The sequence below is a fragment of the Chrysemys picta genome, chromosome 7 (genome assembly GCF_011386835.1).
Source record: "Chrysemys picta bellii isolate R12L10 chromosome 7, ASM1138683v2, whole genome shotgun sequence".
Classification (NCBI taxonomy): Eukaryota; Metazoa; Chordata; order Testudines; family Emydidae; genus Chrysemys; species Chrysemys picta.
In genome coordinates, this window is record NC_088797.1 from 113,001,669 (window position 1) to 113,024,313 (window position 22,645).

Consider the following 22,645-nt stretch of genomic DNA (forward strand, 5'->3'; position numbering starts at 1 on the left):
TTCTTGATAGAGAGTTTTTGAGAGTACAGTTAACAATATCTGAAAATGGTGAAAACAGATAAGAAACTAATTATAAATCAAACTGTCAAACTTACTGATTAGACACTATACATGAGGGTTATGTAAGTAGTAAACAGGCAGATGGTAACAGAATCTGCTTTTAACTCCTGTTTTAAAATGAAAAATATAGGTTCTTCTTCGAGTAGTGTCCTTATGGGTGCTCCACTGTAGGCGTGCTTGCATCCCTGCGCTGCTAATCTGAGAACTTAAATAGCAGTGTCCATTGTGCCCGCACATACATGGTCTCTCCTCGTGCTGTGCCATGAGGCTAGCCAGCATGCGTGGGCTAACCCTCCTCAGTTCCTTCTCAACCGCCCCTGGCCAGAGATGGAGCCGTTAGTAGTCCTTTAAGACTATCATCTTAATTCACATACCTATAGTTACTAGTTGTTTTTCTATTTTTATTTTATCCTTTAAAAAGAAAAAAATTTAAAGAAGACTTTTTTTTTCTTCCGGCCTTTTCTCCCCCATTGGGGACCCTTTCCCCCAACGGGGTATGCCCAGTTCGCTGGGCTTCAAGAATTGCCTCACTTGTAAAGAGGTGATTCCAATCGCAGATAAGCATTCTCAGTGCTTTCACTGCCTCAGGGAAGGCCATATGCAACAAAAGTGTTGCCTTTGCCAACAACTCTGGCCAAGATCCTGCAAAGACAGAGAACTCTGCCAGAAGATTATCTTCATGGAGGCAGCTCTCCGACCCCAGTTTCCTGGTAGATGTGAGTCTTTCCCACAGCCTTCCACATCTAAGGGCTGTGGACCCCTCTCACAGATCATCTAAGAGGAGAGCAGGAAGCCCCCATAGTGAGCGCCGAGATAGCTGCAAGTGATCACCATCTCACTCAGTATCTTTGGCATTGAGGCCATCTCAGTCCGGCACCCATGGCTCATGGAAACCGACAGCAACTGGTACTGCTGACAGGCCCATGGACCCAATGAGCATGGGCGCCGTGTCATCGGCACCGAAAGACAGGAGTAAGCACTGTTCTAAAAAGACGCTCCCAGTATGCGAGCCTGCATAGGTACCTCCAATGATGGCTTGCCAGGCACCCAAGCGACTGGTGTGGAAAATATCTCTGTCCCCCCGGCATCACTACCATCATTGGCATCATCGGTACTAGAGGAATTCTGCCATTCAAGATACTTCCACATCACATGCACCAGAGTCTCCCCCTCTCAGTACCGAGACCTCTTCATTGAGCCTCTACCAAACATGGGAAGTATCCCCACTCCCATGCGATGCCCCTCTGCTCTCTAGCGAGGGTTCAAACAGTAAGCCTGAGGAGGTAGTGTTGCAGTACTCCTCCCAAGCTCCATATGGTGCTCACTACCAAGAGAGCCCAACGATATACCCACAGAGGGTCCCAACACCACCATCCTCGTATGGCTATGCATGGGTGCCACCACCGGGTTCTATGCCACCACCACCCCAATGGCCATACTGGCTGGCGCTCTCTAGATTCCATTGGAGGAAGTCAAGAATACCCACTATCAACTCCTTGATACTCTATTCTTCTGCCTCCTCAAAGATCACCTTCCTGATTCAGGCCATTTTAGACCTGGCAAGGGACTGTGTGGCACACCCTGGCATTAGTGGCCCAACCTGCAAGCGAGCGGACAAAAAATACTATGTCCCTGCCAAGGAAGCTGAATTCCTATTCTCCCACCTGCCACCCAACTCCATCACGCCATCAACTCCCATGCACGACAACACCAGTCAAGAACTTCTCCCTATGACAAGGATTGGAAGTGCCTTGATCTGTTCGGTAGAAAAGCGTACTCCTCAGCCACTCTACAATTTCGTATTGCCAACTACCAGGCCCTCATGGCAAAATATGATTACATAAATTACTCCAAACAGAATGACTTTATTGAAAAGATGCCAGAAGCACATTGTGACTCATTCAAGGCCATTATCCAGGAGGGCCAATTAGTGACAAAGATGTCACTTGCCCACATGCTCAGGGTTTAGCTGATCGCCATATTTGGGGTCGGGAAGGAATTTTCTCCAGGGCAGATTGGCAGAGGGCACAGATCACTTGCTGGAGGATTCTCTGCACTTTGAAGTCTTTAGACCATGATTTGAGGACTTCAGTAGCTCAGACATAGGTTAGGGGTTTATTACAGGAGTGGGTGGGTGAGATTCTGTGGCCTGCGTTGTGCAGGAGGTCAGACTAGACAATCATAATGGTTCCTTCTGACCTTAAAGTCTATCACTGCAATCTGCCCTCGATGCAGCCAACACGGCAGCTAGATCCGTCTACATGGCTCTGGTGATGCGACGAGTGTCATGGCTCCATTTATCGGGCTTTCCGAAAGAGGTACAGTCCACAAGCTAGGACCTTTCCTTTGAGGGTATGGAGCTCTTTTCCAAGAATATCCTAGATGATCCGGGAGGGATAGCTCAGTGGTTTGAGCATTGGCCTGCTAAATCCAGGGTTGTGAGTTCAATCCTTGAGGGGGCCGTTTAGGGATCTGGGGCAAAAATCTGTCTGTGGATTAGTCCTGCTTTGAGCAGGGGGCTGGACTAGATGACCTCCTGAGGTCCATTCCAACCCTGATATTCTATGATTATTTTTTAGCCCTAAAACAGTCCGGACTATCTCAGCTCTCTGAGGGTCCACCTAGTCTAGTGGCTATTACAGCCTTTCACCTACTTTTAGAGGGATACTCAGTGCTGTCACACCCAACTACAAAAAGGTTCCTCAAGGGTATAATAAACCTCTTCCCTCAGGACTTCCTATCCCCACATGGAACCTGAACCTTGCACTGAAAGGACTGACTAGGCCCCCCTTCAAACCGATGGCCACCTGTTCACTAATGTACCTATCAGTGACAACGGCCTTCCTGGTAGCGATTACCTTAGCCAGGAAAATAGGGGAGAGAGCAATTCTGATGACACATCCTCCCTACACGGTATTTTTTCCGGACAAGGTTACGCTCAGATTGCACCCAAGATTCAAAGCTAAGGTAACCTCTCAGTTTCACATGAATCAGTTGATTCACCTCCTAATCTTCTACCTCAAGCTTCACCAAGACAACAGGGAGGCTATGCTGCATGCCCTGGATGTCAGGCCTAATACCTGGACAGGACAAATGCCTTCAGGAAGCCCCCTGGCTTTTCCTCTCCATGGAGGAAAGATTCAAGGGCTCAGCAATTTCAGCCCAAACACTTTCTAAGTGGGTCTCAAACTGTATCAGACATTGCTACCAAGTTTGCAGTATGACACCTCCAAATGCCATTCATACATACTCCACAAGGTCGATCTCCTCATCCGTCACCTTCCTCAAGAATGTCCCTATTTTAGAGATCTGTAGAGTGGTGACGTGAGCATCAGTCCAAACTTTCACAGAACAACTGTGTGATCCTTAGTACTCTGCCTCCAATGCCATCTTCGGCTCCACGGGACTGTTATCTGTAACTGACCCAACTCTTGGCCCTCTAGAAGGGATACTGCTCAGGAGTTGCCTGCAGTGGACCATTCATAGGGACACTACTCGAAGAAGACGAAGAAGTTACCTGGTGCTATAACCCTAGTTCTTCGAGATGTGTCCCCCTTTAGATGCTCCACAATCCACCCTTCTCCCTCTACTTCAGAATTCTTGTCTTCTCTCTGCAGTAGAGAAGGAACTGAGATGGGTTAGCCTGCGTGCACTGGTTAGCCTCATGGCGCAGCATGAGGAGAGACAGTGCATGTGTGGGCCCAGCAGACACTGCTACTGAAGTTCTTCAATCAGCAGTGCAGAGATGCAAGAGCACCTACAGTGGAGTACCCAGAGGGAGACACACATTGAAGAATCTTCGTTACTGCATAAATAGGGCCCTACCAAATTCACTATCCATTTTGGTAAATTTCAGTCATAGCTGAAATTTTTTAAATCCTATCTAAATCTGAAATTTCACGGTATTGTAATTGTAGGGATCCTGGCCCAAAAAAGGAGCTTGGGGGGAGGGTGGGTCACAGTTGTTGTGGGGTACTCCTATCCTTACTTCTATGCTGCTGCTGGTGGCAGCGGTGCTGGCTTCAGAGCTGGGCAGCTGGAGAGTGGTGGCTGCTGGCTGGGATCCCAGCTCTGAAGACAGAGCCGCCACCAGCAGCAGCACAGAAGTAAGGGTGACAATACCGCAACCCCCCCTAAAATATCCTTGCGACCCCCTCCTGCAACTCCCTTTTGGCTCAGGAGCCTCAATTTGAGAAATGCAGGTCTCCCTCGTGAAATCTATAAAGTATGGGTAAAAGCACACAAAAGACCAGATTTCACGGTCCGTGATGCTTTTTCATGGCCATGAATTTGGTAGGGCCCCATGCATAAAATGACATAACTAGGAAGTGAAGCTATGATTTTCTTCAAATATTTGCATCATGGGCCCTGATTCTGCAATCTGATCTGCAAGGGAATGTTCTAGCACCAGGCAGAACTCCAGTGACGTCAGTGGGACTCTGCATGGAAGGAAGGGTCCACTTGCATGGATCAGATTGTAGTACTGGGGCCACACTCAGTGGCCAGTGTTTAAAAGAAGGTACTTGTAACTTAAAACAGGAACAAACTAATGCTTAGAAAGCTTCATATGCATAGTATGAACCTAAGTTACTGTTTAGCTTTTACTTTCCTGCCTGGATTTTCCCTATCCTGCATCATTTTGGGTATAAGGCTTCCTTGTTCGACGACGGTCATATATCTTGCCATTCCTGAGCTGGTCCATATTCAAATTTTGTTTTGTAGATTTTTTTTCTTAGATCTTGATATGTATTCCCTTCTCCCCCACCCTAAGAAAAGAAAACATGTATGTATCAGCACCCCCTTTTAAAATAAAGCAGTCTGATTCAGATGCAGGTAACAAACACTTGTACTTAACTGTATGCTCTTATACTCTTTAAATAGATGTAGCGAAACAGTTGGAAAATCTATTGTTCCAGAACTAACTGTTCAGCTAAGTGGTTAGTACATTGAAAAAATTAATTAGGATCATGAATTGCCTTTTCTGTATTGTCAAGTTGCATTCAAGTAGTGTATTTTGAAAGTATAACAGTATTCATATAAAAAAAAAAACCTCCAAGAAGTCAAACAACCTTTTTTCCTGAGAAATCTGTGGTACATCTTGAACGTGTTTTTGTTCCTGAGCTCCTTGGCTTGTCTCAGCCTCCCCTCTCCCTTGTTTCCTCAGTACTGCCAAACAGTGTATTTTGCCGTGGTTTGAATGTGTGTACCCATTGAAGTCAATAGCAAAACTCCTATTGACTCCAGTGGTACAGGATCAGGTCCAATGACATGTATGGGAGGATTGAAAAGGTAGGAAGTATGTATGCTTGATCAGCTCAATGTATTGACCAGCATATGCTGTAAGGCTCATCTTTCTGAGGTGGTGGTGGTGGATTTCTGGAGAAGGGATTGTTGCAAGACAAGGAATTCTCATTTCTTTCTTTTGCTAAAAGCTGTCATTTATGGTTTTAAAGTTGCTGCCGGTTTACTCTTTGTTTAGGTGTGCTTTTAGGCTGGGCTTTTCTAAGGGTATGTCTACACTACGAAATTAGTTCGAATTTATAGAAGCCGGTTTTATTGAAATCGATTGTATACAGCCGATTGTGTGTGTCCACACAATAAAATGCTCTAGGTGCTCTAGTCGGTGGACCGCGTCCACAGTACAAGGCTAGCGTCGACTTCCGGAGCATTGCACTATGGGTAGCTATCCCACAGCTATCCCACAGTTCCCGCAGTCTCCACCGCCCCTTTGAATTCTGGGTTGAGATCCCAATGCCCGGATGATGCAAAACAGTGTCGCGGGCGGTTCTGGGTACATGTAGTCAGGCCCCTCCCTCCCCCGTCACAGCAACGGCAGACAATAGATTCGCGCCTCTTTACCTGGGTTACCTGTGCAGACAACATGGAGCCCGCTCAGCTGAGCTCAACGTCACCATATGTCCTCTGGGTGCCGGCAGACGTGGGACTGCATTGCTACACAGCAGCAGCTGCTAACTGCCTTTTGGTGGTAGATGGTGCAGTAGACTGGTAGCCTTCATCGGCGATCTGGGTGCTGGCAGCCGTGGGGCTTGCCTTTTGGCAGTAAATGGTGTATTACGACTATTAGCCGTCCTATTACAAGTTGGGTCATCGCATGTTAGCAGAGTCTTCCCCGAGCAGCTGATTGTGCAATAGGCCTGAAGACCATCGTCATACGCCGCCCCGTATTTGCTGCCAAGCACCCAGAAAGATGCCGAGGGCTATCAGTCACGCTGCACCGTCGTCTTAAGATGTAAAAAATAGATTTGCTCTGTATTCATTTGCTTCCCCCTCCCTCCGTCAAATCAACGGCCTGCTAAGCCCAGGGTTTTCAGTTTAATCTTTGGTGGGGACCATTCTGTGTGACAGTTGTTTGTGTCTCTCCCTGATGCACAGCCACCGTTCTTGATTTTAATTCCCTGTGCCTGTATGCCATGTCGTCACTCGGCCCGCCCTCCCTCCTTCCCCTAGTCCGTCAGATACTACGTTTGCGCCACAGCTCAGAGAGCCGAGAAGCGGTTCGCGCCTTTTCTTTGAATTCTGGGTTGAGATCCCAATGCCCGGATGATGCAAAACAGTGTCGCGGGCGGTTCTGGGTACATGTCGTCAGGCCTCTCCCCCCTCGTCACAGCAACGCAGACAATAGATTCGCGCCTTTTTACCTGGGTTACCTGTGCAGACAACATACCACAGCAAGCATGGAGCCCGCTCAGCTCAGCTGAGCTCACCGTCACCATATGTCCTCTGGGTGCCGGCAGACGTGGGACTGCATTGCTACACAGCAGCAGCTGCTAACTGCCTTTTGGCGGTAGACGGTGTAGCATGAGAGATAGTCGTGGGGCTGGCAGCCGTAGGGCTGCATTGCACCAGCCCCTTGCCAGGCGATGGTATATTATGACTGGTACCCATCGTCGTCGTACTGGTGTGGCTGTCAATCATGGCCACCTGGGCAGACACGCTACTGTTTCGATGATGATGGCTACCAGTCGTAATATACTATTTTCTGCCAATTGCCCAGTATTGTCTGCTAAGCACCCAGAAGAGGCAGAGGGCGATGCTGGGTGCTGGCAGACGTGGGGCTGCATTGCTACACAGCAGCAGCCCCTTGCCTTTTGGCAGATGATGGTATTTTATGATTGGTAACGGTCATCATCGTACTGGAGAGGCTATCACTCATGCTGCACCGTCGGCTGCCAGCTTAAGATGTAAAAAATAGATTTGTTCTGTATTCATTTGCTTCCCCTTCCTCCGTGAAATCAATGGCCTGCTAAGCCCAGGGTTTTCAGTTTAATCTTTGGGGGGACCATTCTGTGTGACAGTTGTTTGTGTTTCTCCCTGTTCCTGTACCCCATGTCGTCACTCGGCCCTCCCTCCCTCCCGCCCTCCCTGCTTCTCCTGGTCCATCAGATACTACTTTCGCGCCTTTTTTTCTGACCAGGCGCCATAGCTAGCACTGGGATCATGGAGCCCGCTCAGATCACCGCGGCAATTATGAGCACTATGAACACCACGCGCATTGTCCTGGAGTATATGCAGAGCCAGGACATGCCAAGGCGAAACCCGGACCAGGCGAGGAGGCGATTGCAGCGCGGCGACGAGAGTGATGAGGAAATTGACATGGACATAGACCTCTCACAAGGCACAGGCCCCAGCAATGTGGAAATCATGGTGTCACTGGGGCAGGTTCATGCCGTGGAACGCCGATTCTGGGCCCGGGAAACAAGCACAGACTGGTGGGACCGCATCGTGCTGCAGGTATGGGACGATTCCCAGTGGCTGCGAAACTTTCGCATGCGTAAGGGCACTTTCATGGAACTTTGTGACTTGCTTTCCCCTGCCCTGAAACGCCAGGATACCAAGATGAGAGCAGTTGAGAAGCGAGTGGCGATAGCCCTGTGGAAGCTTGCAACGCCAGACAGCTACCGGTCAGTCGGGAATCAATTTGGAGTGGGCAAATCTACGGTGGGGGCTGCTGTGATCCAATTTGCCAGGGCAATGAAAGACCTGGTGATAGCAAGGGTAGTGACTCTGGGCAATGTGCAGTCAATAGTGGATGGTTTTGCTGAAATGGGATTCCCAAACTGTGGCGGGGCCATAGACGGAACCCATATACCTATCTTGTCACCGGAGCACGACGTGTCCAGGCTTAATTCGGTTTAACGCTGCTAAAGTCGACCTAAACCCGTAGTGTAGACCAGGCCTAAGGGTCTTAAAGGAGCTAAGCACTTAACTTCCACTGAAATTCAGTGGACTTAGAATCCTCTGAAATCCCAGCCTTTTTGCACAACTGAGCAAAGATCTAGCCAGCAGCAACCTACATTTGAATTCTTTTGGCTCCTTTGAAAATCCTAGCCTTAAGTAATTATCCAGGGCACCTAGAACTTAGGTGCATCTTTTTTTAATAAATCCAAATAAAAATATGATTCGCTTTCTGGATGCTTACTAAGTGTTTATGTCCCACAGTATGTTGTGGAGTAAACTGTGGAATTCAAGTTAAACACACAAAACATTTCCTATAACTCCCTTAAATTTATCGTTTTGGAATATTCACCTATTTTTGTCTAGAATTTGATTATTCCTTTCTTACATGGATTTGTCCAAATTATGTCATGGCTGAGTCCCACCAGTTGAAACCCCGTTACATCTCATGTCATGAAGTGAGTCTAAATAAATGTATGGGCCCTTCTTGTTTTGACTGCTGAATTTCATCACCACTGCAATTCTTCTCAAATGTTAGCATTCTTATTTTGGCACCTCCACATACCTTGATGCTCACTGGATGGAGAATATATTGCATGGATGGTAGTGAAAGTGCTTTTCTTTCACATTTCCTGGTTCAGCCTAGTAACATTAACTCAGGTTCACATTTGACATTTTAGTTGCAGTTATCTTTTACAAAAAATCTGCTGGTCTCTCCACTAAAGAGGGTTGGGGGGAGAATATTCTCCTCCTTGCCCTTTCTGCACTGAAATATTTATCACTTACAGGATAGCTACATTTGTGAGAAACAGCAAGTGGATATAGCATGTAAACAGCATTTCCAAGTAAACAAATAGGTCATTTGTATTCTGTAATATTGCCTGTATGACAGTGTACATACAGTAATGTTTTCTGTCACAGCATTATAGAAATTATAAGCCCTGTTAAACCATCTAATCTTTTCCTCTTGTTGTTCAGCAGTATTCCCTACGCCCCCCTATATTCTCTGTTGCTTTTCCAGTTATAAAACTTGTGGGATTTCCACCACTTCCCAAAGAGTGAGAGAGCATGTTGTCTGTCTAATTTGTTTAATCTTGGCAGAGACAGATTTATTAGAATTCTTTGACTATCTCTCCCCCACTGTCCCAGTCAAATCTGTAGTTTTGTCAGGTAGGTATCTCACCCCAAAATAGTCTCAAAAATAGTTACTGTTGTGCTGGTTTCTGGCTGTCAGACATCAGCTGCCTGAGTTGGCATGGCAGGGAGGCTCTGTAGAAATAAATCACTTTATCTGGCTCTAGTCAACTGGTGAAAAAGACGGTAAATCTGACATTGCAAATACCATTAATGTAGTACTCTGGGTCTAGTTAGAGTTAGTGTTTACAGTGGCCTAGCTAGCTGATGGCTCCTACACTGGAAAAGCACTATATGCTGCATCATTGGCTACATGCGACTATTTAACGGGGAATTTCAGGGAACAAGGAAATAAGGTCTGACAAAGGACACACTTGTTAGAATATGAATGCACCAATCTCTCTTACAGTTCAGCAAGGGGTACATTTGAATCTGATTTATGCATAATTTCTGCACTGTAATGCCATGTCTATTATTAATTCCACCAGTTTGCACTATTAATTAATATATTTAGGAGTGTTGTATGGGATGTTCCAAATCATCTCTCTGAAGTTGTCAATTTGAGCCATGAATGTGATTAGATAAATACCTTGACGGTACTAAACCACCTTGTACTGTAACAGACATTACTGGAACTGTTTAATAACACTGCATCATTTTTCAAAACTAATTGTGAAACCTACTAAAATTATAAAAATAATGGGATCAGATTAAAGTTATAATACCTTTTTTATGAAGTATAAAAAGTGTGTTCTCTTATCATTGCTAATCTAATTAAAAAGAATGAAAATGCCAATAGCTATAGAGAAATTCTGAGTGTTTTTCCTTAGGAAAACCATAGAACATAATTTATAGTCCAAATCAAAGGCAGTGTCTTCATGCAGTAAGAGGACCAGAAAAATGCCACCATGGCTGAACAGCAGCTTAAAAGAGGCATTTAGAGGCAAAAAGGCATCCTTTAAAAATTGGAAGTCAGATTCTACTGAGGCAAATAGAAAGGAGCATAATCTCTGGCAAGTCAAGTGTAAAAGTATAAGAAGGCAAGCCAAGAAAGAATTTTGAAGAATAATTAGCTAAGGACACCAAAACTAAGAGCACACAGTTTTTTAAATACATCAGAAGCCGGAGGCCTACCAAAGAGTCAGTAGGGTGATTGGATGATAGACGTGCTAAAGGAGCATTCAAGGAAGAGAAGGCCATTGTGGAGAAGCTAAATTAATTCTTTGCATAGGTCTTCACTGCAGAGGATGTGAGGAAGATTAGAATCATAGAATATCAGAGTTGGAAGGGACCTCAAGAGGTCATCTAGTCCAACCCCCTGCTCAAAGCAGGACCAATTCCCAGCTAAATCATCCCAGCCAGGGCTTTGTCAAGCCGGGCCTTAAAAACCTCCAAGGAAGGAGACTCCACCACCTCCCTAGGTAACGCATTCCAGTGTTTCACCACCCTCCTAGTGAAATAGTTTTTCCTGATATCCAACCTGGACTTCCCCCACCGCAACTTGAGACCATTGCTCCTTGTTCTGTCATCTGCCACCACTGAGAACAGCCGAGCTCCATCCTCTTTGGAACCCCCCTTCAGGTAGTTGAAGGCTGCTATCAAATCCCCCCTCATTCTTCTCTTCTGGAGACTAAACAATCCCAGTTCTCTCAGCCTCTCCTCATAAGTCATATGCTCAAGACCCCTAATCATTTTTGTTGCCCTCCGCTGGACTCTTTCCAATTTTTCCACATCCTTCTTGTAGTGTGGGGCCCAAAACTGGACACAGTATTCCAGATGAGGCCTCACCAATGTCGAATAAAGGGGAACGATCACGTTCCTCGATCTGCTGGCAATGCCCCTACTTATACAGCCCAAAATGCCGTTAGCCTTCTTGGCAACAAGAGCACACTGTTGACTCATATCCAGCTTCTCGTCCACTGTGACCCCTAGGTCCTTTTCAGCAGAACTGCTACCTAGCCATTCGGTCCCTAGTCTGTAGCAGTGCATGGGATTCTTCAGTCCTAAGTGCAGGACTCTGCACTTGTCCTTGTTGAACCTCATCTGGTTTTTTTCTGCCCAATCCTCTAATTTGTCTAGGTCCCTCTGTATCCGATCCCTACCCTCTAGTGTATCTACCACGCCTCCTAGTTTAGTGTCATCTGCAAACTTGCTGAGAGTGCAGTCCACACCATCCTCCAGATCATTAATAAAGATATTAAACAAAACCGGCCCCAGGACCGACCCTTGGGGCACTCCACTTGAAACCGGCTGCCAACTAGACATGGAGCCATTGATCACTACCCGTTGAGCCCGACGATCTAGCCAGCTTTCTATCCACCTTACAGTCCATTCATCCAGCCCATACTTCTTTAACTTGGTGGCAAGAATACTGTGGGAGACAGTATCAAAAGCTTTGCTAAAGTCAAGAAATAACACATCCACTGCTTTCCCCTCATCCACAGAGCCAGTTATCTCATCATAGAAGGCAATTAGGTTAGTCAGGCACGACTTCCCCTTCGTGAATCCATGCTGACTGTTCCTGATCACTTTCCTTTCCTCTAAATGTTTTATAATTGATTCCTTGAGGACCTGCTCCATAATTTTTCCAGGGACTGAGGTGAGGCTGACTGGCCTGTAGTTCCCCGGATCCTCCTTCTTCCCTTTTTTAAAGATGGGCACTACATCACTACACAAGATTCACACACCCAACCATTTTTAGGTAACAAATTTGAGGAACAGTCACAGATTGAGGTGTCAGTAGAGGAGATTTTGGAACAAATTGATAAATTAAACAGTAGTAAATCAGGTAGTGTTCACCCAGGAGTTCTGAAGGAACTCAAATATGAATTGCAGAATTGCTAACTGTGGTGTGTAGCATATTGCTTAAATCAGCTTCTGCACCAGATGACTGGATGGTTGGTAATGTATTGTCAATTTTTAAAAAAGGCTCAAGAGGAGATCCTGGCAATTACAGGCCAATAAGCCTAACTTCAGTATCAGGCAAATTGGTTGAAACTATAGTTAAGAACAGAATTATCAGACATGTAGATCAGTGGTTTTCAAACTTTTTTCAGTTGTGAACCCCTAAAAAATTTCAAATGGAGGTGTGGACCCCTTTGGAAATTGAACCTGTGGTCCACGGACTCCTACCATAGGTATCTTGGGGTATGTCTATACTTACCTCCGGGTTCGGTGGTAAGCAATCGATCTTCTGGGATCGATTTATCGCGTCTTGTCTAGATGCGATAAATCGATCCTGGAAGTGCTCGCCGTCGACACTGGTGCTCCTGCTACGTTGTTCACGTAGCTGAAGTTGCGTATCTTAGTTCGAACTGGGGGGTTAGTGTGGACCAGCCCTTGGACTGAAAACTGACTGAACAGAATTCAGCTATAAATGTTGCACGTGCTCGGCATAGCATTTGATATGACATGTGAAAGGGCACTAAACTTTGGACTTCTATGGTAACACCTGCAGGTCAAAACCCATAAGTGTTGTTGTGGGTATTCACATACTTTTGATCAGAAAAACAGAATGCCTTTTCTGGGACCTGAAACTTAATTTTCATAGTCACCTTTTGCAGACCCTTTAGACATTAGTCTGCGGACCCCAAGTTGAAAACCACTGACATAGATGAACACAATATGTTGGGGAAGAATCAACATGGCTTTTGTAAAGGGAAATCTTGCCTCACCAATATGTTAGTATTCTCTGAGGGAGTCTATAAGCACGTGGACAAGGCTGATCCAGTAAATATAGTGTACTTGGCCTTTCAGAAAGCCTGTGACAAATTCCCTTACCAAAGACTCTTCAGCAAACTAAGTAGTCATGGGAAAAGAAGGAAGGTCTTCTGATAGATGAGTAACTTCCTAAAAGATAGGAAACACACTGGGACCTGTGGTGTTCAACATAGTCATAAATGATCTGGAAATGGAGGTGAACCGTGAGGTGGCAAAGTTTGCCAACGATACAGAATTACTCAGATAGTTAAGTCCAAAGCTGACTGAAGAATTACAAAGGGATCTCACTAAATTTGGTGAATGGATGACAAAATGGCAGATGAAATTCAATGTTGATAATTGCAAAGTAACGCACGTTGGAAAACATAATCCCAACTACACATACAAAAGGAAGGGATCTAAATTAGATGTTATCATTCAGTAAAGAGATCTTGGAGTCATCATGGATAGTTCTCTGAAAACATCTGCTCAATGTGCAGCAGCAGTCAAAAAAGCTACCATTTTTAGAAACCATTTGGAAGGGGATAGATAAGACCGAAAATATCATAATGCCAATATATAAATCCATGACAAGGCCACACCTTAAACTGCAAGCAGTTCTGGTTGCTCCATCTCAAAAAAGATCCTAGAATTTGGAAAAGGTGCCGGGAAGGGCAACAAAAATGATTAGGGGGATGGAACTGCTACCCGCCTCCCCTCCCCCCCCACTTTTCCTCCTCTCTGCCCCCCCCCCCACTTTTTACCTGCTCTATATAAACAAAACCATATGACTCATCTGTTGATGCACAACTTGAGTGCATCTTTACTTCTTTCCTCCAATTTTTTTTTAAATCTTTCAAGGTAAAAATTATTCCTCTATATCTAATGGAAAAAGGGAAGAGAGAGGCTTCTCCTCTTCATCTTGCAGTTAGTCAAGGGCAGCAGGGCCTCTTTCCTCATGGTGTTCCCAGCTACTGCTGCTGGAGAAGGAGGGCAAGACACCTCACCCCTTCCCCCACTTCCCGCCCCACCTCTCCTAATTCACTGACTCTGGATTCTGTGTAAATACAGCTCTTATCCCATCCCTTTCTGTCTCTTGATCTTTGGCTAGGCCTTCATTAGGAGGAGAGGTGTGTTCTTATCACGTTGCCTAACTCATGGTAAAATCCTAATGAAGTAAAAGCACGTTGTAATTTTCATGTGTGTTAACAGCTCAAAACACTAGATCCCAGGTGTTGATCTTGACCTGTAAACTGCCTTGTCACTAGGATTTTACCTTTTGCTAGTTACATATTAATACCCTTTTTTCTCAATTTTTGTGGGCGGTAGCCATGACACAGGGGATGCGGTCAAAGTTGAAGTGGAAAGCTACTAAATTCAAAAATATTGCTCCCAATTCAAACCTCTCTCCTCCCCCTTACATCAGTGACTAGACTTGTTTCACCTTGTGTTAATTCATTGCCATGTAACTCCAGGTACTTACTACATTTGTAAAGGCTGGTGTGAATGTTCCCTTGCATTTGTTCCAGGTTATAAATGTTTGTTGCCTTTATCAAAATCAATTGGATTTAGGCATTTTTGCAAACTTTACCAGCATTGTTTGAGCAAGGAACCAAGGTGTTTTAAAACACATAATTATGTGGTAAATTAAATCAAAACGAACACTTTAATGTTTCAATTTTTTTCCTAAATTCATTTCAAATTTAGGACTGCTGTTAATATAAATTACTATACAAAATTGGTGTTTCTGAAATGTGATAGTGCAAAAGAAATCTGTTTCTGGTCTATCTAATGTATTGCAGATTATGATTCGAGAATGGCAAGTGTATTCTGCTGTAGTATTTCACATTTCCTTTCCTCCCCGGTTCTACTGGGAAGAACATGGCTTCTGTTTTGGCATGTACTGTACTGAATGTTAGTACACTGTCTTCTATGGTTGGTTTAAACTCCTAGTTTTCTGCAGTGAGATTTATTCCTGGGAATAGGGTGTGTTGATTGGTGCTCGTTGACTGACTCTTTGGCAGCAAAGCAAAAATATTGTAAAGTGAAGTGTAAACAGTGGTTGTGCAGTGGTGGTTTTCTCTTGGAATCGTGAATTAAAAACAGTTTACAAAAAAGACTAAACCAAAAACTTAAATCTGCAGGACCTCTCCAACCAGATCATAATTTCAAAGTCAGTCAATTTTGTTCATAAACTATTGGACGGTCTTTAATGAAGACTTGTATAATCCTCATGAAACTACCAGTGCTGTCACAAAATCTGTTAACTCTCCCTTGCCATGAAGCTGATGAAAAACACTTCAGATGATTTTTACACACATGTTCACCCTCCCCCCCACCCCCCAACTCCCATCCTTCAGAAACAAGTAGGTGAGTAGAATTTTGCAGATAGTAAATCACATCTTAAACATTTTGATGCCTTTGATAAACACATCATTGCGATAAACATGATATCCACACCTATTTTGGTATTGTAGTCTGTTCAAAACTATCATTAAAGTAAAATGTATTTTGCAGAGACAAACCCCAATTCTGCAAACACGCATGTGCTTAACTTTAATAATGTTTCATTGGCTTCAGTGGTACTACTCATGTGCTTAACTTTAAGCATGTTGCATGTTTGTAGAATCAGGGTTGTTTTGTGTAATATGAATCAGATTAGCAAATAATCGGTTTAGAATTCAAACAATAGCATTATTACAATTTTTAAATTTGGACTCCATTCGGTGGTAAAGTATATTTGCTTAGTCTGCTATTGTAAAGTCAAATATAAAAACCTCTGTCTGTATTGTTTTCCAGAATAAATTTTACATAGAAACCAAGCTTAACAGAGACTTAAAAGATGACCTTATAAAGCTGTTTACGGAACATGTTGCAGAAAAGCACATTTACAGCCTAATGCGTAAGTAAATTTATTGGACTTTTCTTAAAATGGGGGGCAATCAGATTCTGTCACAATTCTGGGAAACTATAATATTTTCAAGTGTAGGTTTTAGGAGAAAAAGCAGAATAGCTAGGAACAAAATGGCAAAGAACTAGAGGATTTAAATACAGATTCCAAGAACAGTACTTAAAACAGGTTTTAAAGATAGGGGAAAGGATGCCATACTGTGGGGGTTTTTTGGTCTCCCAGTAAAACTGCAATGTAATAAGGTTGGTTATTAGTAAATTTATAGCTTTATAAATGTTTTAGGAGGAAGAATGAGGCATAGTAATGGCAAAACAACAATTGCGCTTTCACAAACATCATTTTGTGTAGATGTCGCTGTTGTCCAAGTACTTCATACCAAAGATGTCCACCTTACGATTACAAGAACATAATATTTTATTGTCCAGCTGCCTATGCGCTTTTCTAGTTTCAATATCAAAATGCTAAGTAAAATGTGGTGTGGTTGGAGGAATCAGGTGCCCAGGTGTGAAATGTGGTTCTCATCTTGCTGCGCATCCTATCTCCCTTCCCACCCCACCAATTAAGAAAAAGTTGGGGGATGGACAAAGTAGTGGCTAGTGTAGCCTTCATTTTTATTTAAAGTTAATTTTAGTGATGTTATATTACACCATTGAGGTGTAATGGTGGCTACAGTCTCAAGTTTAACAGAATTATCTCGGTTTGTTTTAGATCTAGAGCTAATAGGAACACATGAACCCACAGGCAAATAACACATAATCACAAGAACATGGTCCACTATCTTTTATCCATTTTTATTAAAGTTACCGACAAAGTTATGAATGTCAGCATACACAATTCCTAGATATTTCCAGGCATCGGTTATAACTACAGAAATACTCACATCCTCCTAGATATTGTTAGGGTCTGGTGGGTCTCTCATAAATTGATCATCAGTAGAGGGATGGTTCCTGCTAGAGTTTTCCCATAGGAAGCTCAATTTTCCCACTCTGGGCACCGCATTTTTATAATGTGATTCTGCCTATACCTACATTCTGCACATGTATATGAAAGTGTCAACTCTCCTTTTTTCTTATTGGTTTAATGTACCCTAGGAACTTAAGGGACCCCGATTTCTATAGGTTGTATAGGTTTCTCTTTATTCTCATTAGCACTGACGCACAAACTGTATCCTGTGGTTAAGACACATGTTGGAGGCAGATGTGCCTCTACAACTTTTTTTGTGAATTAGATTAAACCGCCAGCTAATTTTTTGCAATGTTATCGCTTGGTATCTCTTTTTTTCCCCCCCATAATTTTAGGGCATCAGGTTATTCGGTCACTTATTTAAGAAATGCTAACATCTCTCCAAGGCCTAAAATAACTCAGCTAAAAATCTTACAGGCTTCAGCCTACAGGTCTTGTGTTTCAGCCTTCCTTACTTAGACATCCGGCCGCGGCGGCTCTGCTCCTCCCCGACTCTTCGGCTCTGTTTAAGAGCCGAGCGCTACGGGCTTTGGGCAGCCCCCATACCTCCGGACCCTGTGCCGCCGGAGCCCGGGAGGGGAAGTGTCCGGCCGGGGGCGCAGGGTCTGGAGGCATGAGGGCTGCCTGAAGCCGGTAGCGCTCGGGCAGCTCGGCTCTGTTTAAGAGCCGAAGAATCAGGGGAGGAGCAGAGCCTCCGGCCGTGGCGGCTCTGCTCCTCCCCTGACTCTTTGGCTCTGTTTAAGAGCCGGGCTGCCCGAGTGCTACCGGCTTCGGGCAGCCCCCATGCCTCCGGACCCTGCGCCGCCGGAGCCCGGGAGGGGAAGTGCCCGGCTAGGGGCGCAGGGTCCGGAGGCAAGGGGGCTGCCCGAAGCCCAAGCGCTACCGGCTTCACTGTTTGCCGGGCAGCCACCAGACCCTGCGCCCCCGGCTGGGCGCTTCCCCTCCCGGGCTCCAGCTGCGCTGGGGAAGCGCCGGCCGGGGGCGCAGAGTCTGGGGGCTGCCCGGCAAACCATGAAGCCGGTAGCGCTCGGGCATCCCTTTCCGCGTGGCTGGGAGTGGGAGGGAGGAGGGGGCAGAGTTAGGGCGGTGAAGGGGCGGAGTTGGGGTGTGGGTGGGGAAATGGGTGGGGCCAGGGCCTGTGGAGGTTTTTTTTGCTAGATATAGTAACCCTATCCTAGACCATTGTGATATCATAGGTAACTCAACCAATCACCACCCTTACTCTACAGCTAATTTGCATGCTATAATTTCATTAGTTATCTGAGAGAGACTGCACAGATGGAGGATTAAGTGGGTGAACTGCCACCCACATAAATCTCCAAGCACAACCCCTCTCCCCACCAGATACAAATCAAGACATCCACCCATACAACACAACCAGCATACCGAATAACCTCAGACACATACAGTCCCTTATGTTAATACAGACCACTCATTTGCTACGTGAACAAATCCACACAACTCTCCGGGCATAACACAACCAGCACACCCAGTATAACCAAACATCACTCTGAAGCATAAAATGTATGAGTCAGTATGTAGCATGAAAATATCTACAAACGTGGTTGATAGCTCTTTTTGCCCAGAATATCACTGGGTTCAACCATCACTGGGATTCATGGTCTGTCACCATCCAGTTTTTAAGTTCTCAGCCACATTTGGCTCTCTTACCACACATAACTTTACAAATTACACCTATACGACAGCATGGGCTTTCAGCTACTAGTGTGATTTAATTTAGTATGACCTTCTGTAAGGAAATAAGCTCTGTAGCATACTAGTTAAAATTTTTAGAAAATAAGAAATTCCTGATCTCTTTTGCCATATAATTTTTCTGTGAATTATAATTGCAATATCAAAAGCAATATACAAATAACAGAAAAAAGAATTTACCAGGTAACACATGTGACTTTTTCCTTTGATTACCACAGGCTATCTCTGTCTTTCTTCTCTACTGCTTTGTGATGAGCTGCAGAAATCAAATTAAAAGAAAATATTGGAAAAAGATAAAAAATAAAAAACTGCAGGAAGTAGAGAAACCTACTGTATGGCTTTGTGTGAAGTAGGGTTGCCACCCCTGCAGGATTGTTCTGGAATCTCTAGGAATTAAAGGTTAATCTTTAATTAAAGATTGTCATGTGATGAAACCTCCAGGAATACATCCAACCAAAATTGGCAACCCTAGTGTGATGTGCACTGTTAATGGACACCCTGGTATGACTTCATTTATTTAGTCTCACCATTCAGCTTATTAGAACTAAGCCATTTAACATCTTGTGTTGTATTTTTAAACCTTTCACAAACTTTTTACTGTGATCTGACTTTCTTATATCCTGATTGTAATAGTGCTTTTTAAAAATCAAACGTAAAAAGTGGTATCTTAACAAAATTTTAAACTTGCTAAAGTATCCCAGCACATATTATACTACAGTAGGGAAATTGAGAAACATCTTGCAGTAACCTTCTCAAATAGTCACTCTAAAATTTAATGCCAGAATAAATGAATTTCCCTTTTATATTTTAAAGACCCTGTAACAAAAACAATATTATATCGTATCCCAGTGACTACCTATGGTTTGACTCAATATCTTTATATAAATTGCATTTTTTAATTTAAAAAAATAATTTGGATGTCAGGTTACCTGCTACTATAGTTCAGTGAGACAATATCATGAGAATAAACGTTCAAAATAGGCATCTACTTAGACAAATAAATTAACTTTAATTTGTGGGCCTCTTGGAAGATTGAATTTTCTAATATATTTGAAAAAGTTTTGATAAGATGTTGAAGCTGTCATTTTTTTAACCCCCCCCTTCCTCCCCCGAACACACACCCACACCACACCAATCTATCATTATGAAAAATGCTTGGAGATTATATATTCTAGGCTCAACACAAAAGAATAACTTTTATTTTTACTTTTGAAATTTGTTCATCTTTTTAATGCATTTTTGTTGATGGTATCTTGTCATCCTATTGAAGGCTAAAAGTTGAAATTTCTATTTCAATTCCCATTCAAGAGGGAAAATGAGTATAGTTTAATTGATTTGTAAAGTGCTCCTGCACAAAGGCACTGTCAGAAAAAGGACAAATGGCATGGAGATTTTCCGCCTTTAATATGCTGCAAAGGCAAAAGTCCCACTGACTAAGGCTGTCTACACTAGCACTTTTGTTGGTAAAACTTCTGTCAGTCAGGGGTATGAAAAAACATAACCCTGACCATGGGCGGCCGGTGAACCGGCTGTTGAGGGAAGCTAGCCCCCGGCCCCACCCCTTCTGCCCGAGGTCCCACCCATCATCCTTCCCTTCTCCCTCCTCTGCCCCACAGGAAGCAGAGCACCCCGTGGCCCCACCGCAACAGCCGTGGGCCGCCTGAGCACCCCCAGTCCCAGGCGGGCCCCTAAACCCAGCCTCGGAGCGCTGGGCGGCGTGGCCTCAGTGCCTTCATTCCTGAGCTCTGGGCAGCACGCCAGCCGCCCCAGCCCTAACCAGCTTTGGCTATTAAAGAGTGGGAACTGGGAAGGAACTGCAGGAAGGGGCCTAGGGGTGGAGTATGAGTAGGGTCACACCAGGATGTTTGGGGAGGCACAGCCTCCCCCAGCCTATGATACCCACTGCCTATGCCCCTGACCGACATAAGTTTCACTGACAAAAGTGCTGGTGTGGACAGTGCAATGCCGACATAGCTAACACCGCTTGTTGGGATTGGTTTGATTATGCCTGCAGGAAAGCGCTCTCCTGCCGGCAAAGACTGGCTTGACAGGACACCTTACAGCGGCATAGCTATAGTGGTACAGCCGTGCCACTGTAAGTTCCACAGTGTAGACATTGCCTAAAATAGGGCCTGCTTCTGCTCCCTTATAGTTGGGGGTGAGAAGAGAATAATTAGAACTCTAATCTTACTTGGAATCCTCTAACGCACCTAGGCAGTTGGGGGTGCAATGGGTTCTGAGTTAAAGCCTATGGTTGAGTCCGGGGTTGAACTTGAGCTGCTAACTAGTGTTAAAAGCTGAATTTCTGTCTCTTCGCTGCTATTTTATGAACACACCTTTTATGTAGCATAGGCATTCCCTGACTTGTTGTTTGTTGTGGGTCTGAATTTAGAGTCCCTGAAGGAAAAAGGAAACACCGGCATATGGCACACAGTCTTTTGTGACCAGTGCAGGATGGGGCCTATGCTCATCCTTGCTTTGCAGAAAAAGCATAAAATAAATGAGCTTTGTGCAGATTTCTAGCCATGTTTTGCCTGTGTTCATACCAGTTCAACCTGATTGTCTTTGCAAAAATTCATGGGTGTAACTGGTTGCAGAATTTGGCCTTTAGTGTGCTATTTCTGGACATAGTATCATAATTTAAAAAATACTACATAGATGTGCCCACACAACTGTGTACGTATGTATAGAAAAATATATGAAATCACACAAACAGAAATAATTGTCATGGCAGAGCTCTTTAAAGTAGAGCCACATAAACTAAGTGAATATAACCATATTATTTTTCTTATGTGGGCTAAAGCTGCCTTCATTTGATAAGGCAGCTATATTAAATGATTAGTGGCGCATTTACTAAATGCAAAACAACTTTACTGGGTATAACAAGGAGAGATGCAACATCTGATTTACAGGAAGCTTTGGTAATATTGAGTTATGCAGATAATGCCTTCTCTTTTTATTTCATGAAAAAATCTAGTTTGTTGTTGATGGGATTTATGCATGAGATTATTATAAGTAACAAAATCCAGAAATAAGTAATAGTCACTAATCTAAACCACAATCACTTTCTTTATATTGTAAACCTAAATACAGGTCATTTGAAAGGCTTAATGTTTTCATTCTTTTCAAACACACTAATATACAAATCTCCAGGCCTTCACTTTACAATAAACTGAGGTAGAAGATAGTTTTGTTCCTTCACGCTCTGTGCGAGCGATATGTCGCATTTGAAATGGTAGGAATAAAATGTTTTCTGATAATAGAACTACTATTATCCCTCACAATTTGGTCATTGACATTTAAAGTGGATTGTAATTCAGGAAGCCAGGCTTTTCTACAGGGCTAGTTGGAGACCTCTCCAGACAGTCGTGGCTCACAGCTATGCCTTGTATCCAGAAGAACCTTTAAAAAATGATTACTTTGTTGGGTGACATCACTTCACTGATGGAATAATAGGTACCTGAAATTCTATGGTCCATTTGCAACTTCTTATATCTGCAAACCTATCCAGCCGCCTTCTTTAGGTTTTAGGCAAAAGAAGGTTTTCAAGTAACAATTGAGGGTTCATGTTTGAAATGAACAACTCCTTGGCACCTCCAGGAAGGGCTCACTACAACTCTAAAGTAGAAAGCTCAGTTGAGGGTCTGATGCCCAAAGAGCATAGTGTGTTTTCTGTTTATCTATGGATAGACTAGTGATTTACTATTATAAAGGCCTGGTCTACGCTGGCCGGGGGGGGGTGGGGGGGAGAAGGAGGGGGGAAATCTATCTAAGATACGCAACTTCAGCTACGAGAATAGCGTGGCTGAAGTCGACGTATCTTAGATCGAATTAAAATTACTTCGCGTCCTCGCGGCGCTGGATCGACGGCTGCAGCTCCCCCATCGACTTTGCTTCCACCTCTCACACTGCTGGAGTTCAGCAGTCCACGGGAGAGCGATCGGGGATCGATTTATCGCATCTACACTA

At 44.1% G+C, this 22,645-nt stretch overlaps 1 protein-coding gene across 2 annotated transcripts in view; it reads left to right on the plus strand.

Moving 5' to 3' along the window:
* CACUL1 (CDK2 associated cullin domain 1) overlaps positions 1-22,645 on the plus strand; it is a 76,628-nt gene that overhangs the window by 29,885 nt on the left and 24,098 nt on the right. For both annotated transcript variants that reach the window (XM_005284154.4, XM_065552379.1), the window contains one exon: positions 15,889-15,991. In XM_005284154.4, the coding sequence (XP_005284211.2) occupies positions 15,889-15,991 (103 nt within the window). The remainder of the gene's footprint in view (positions 1-15,888; positions 15,992-22,645) is intronic.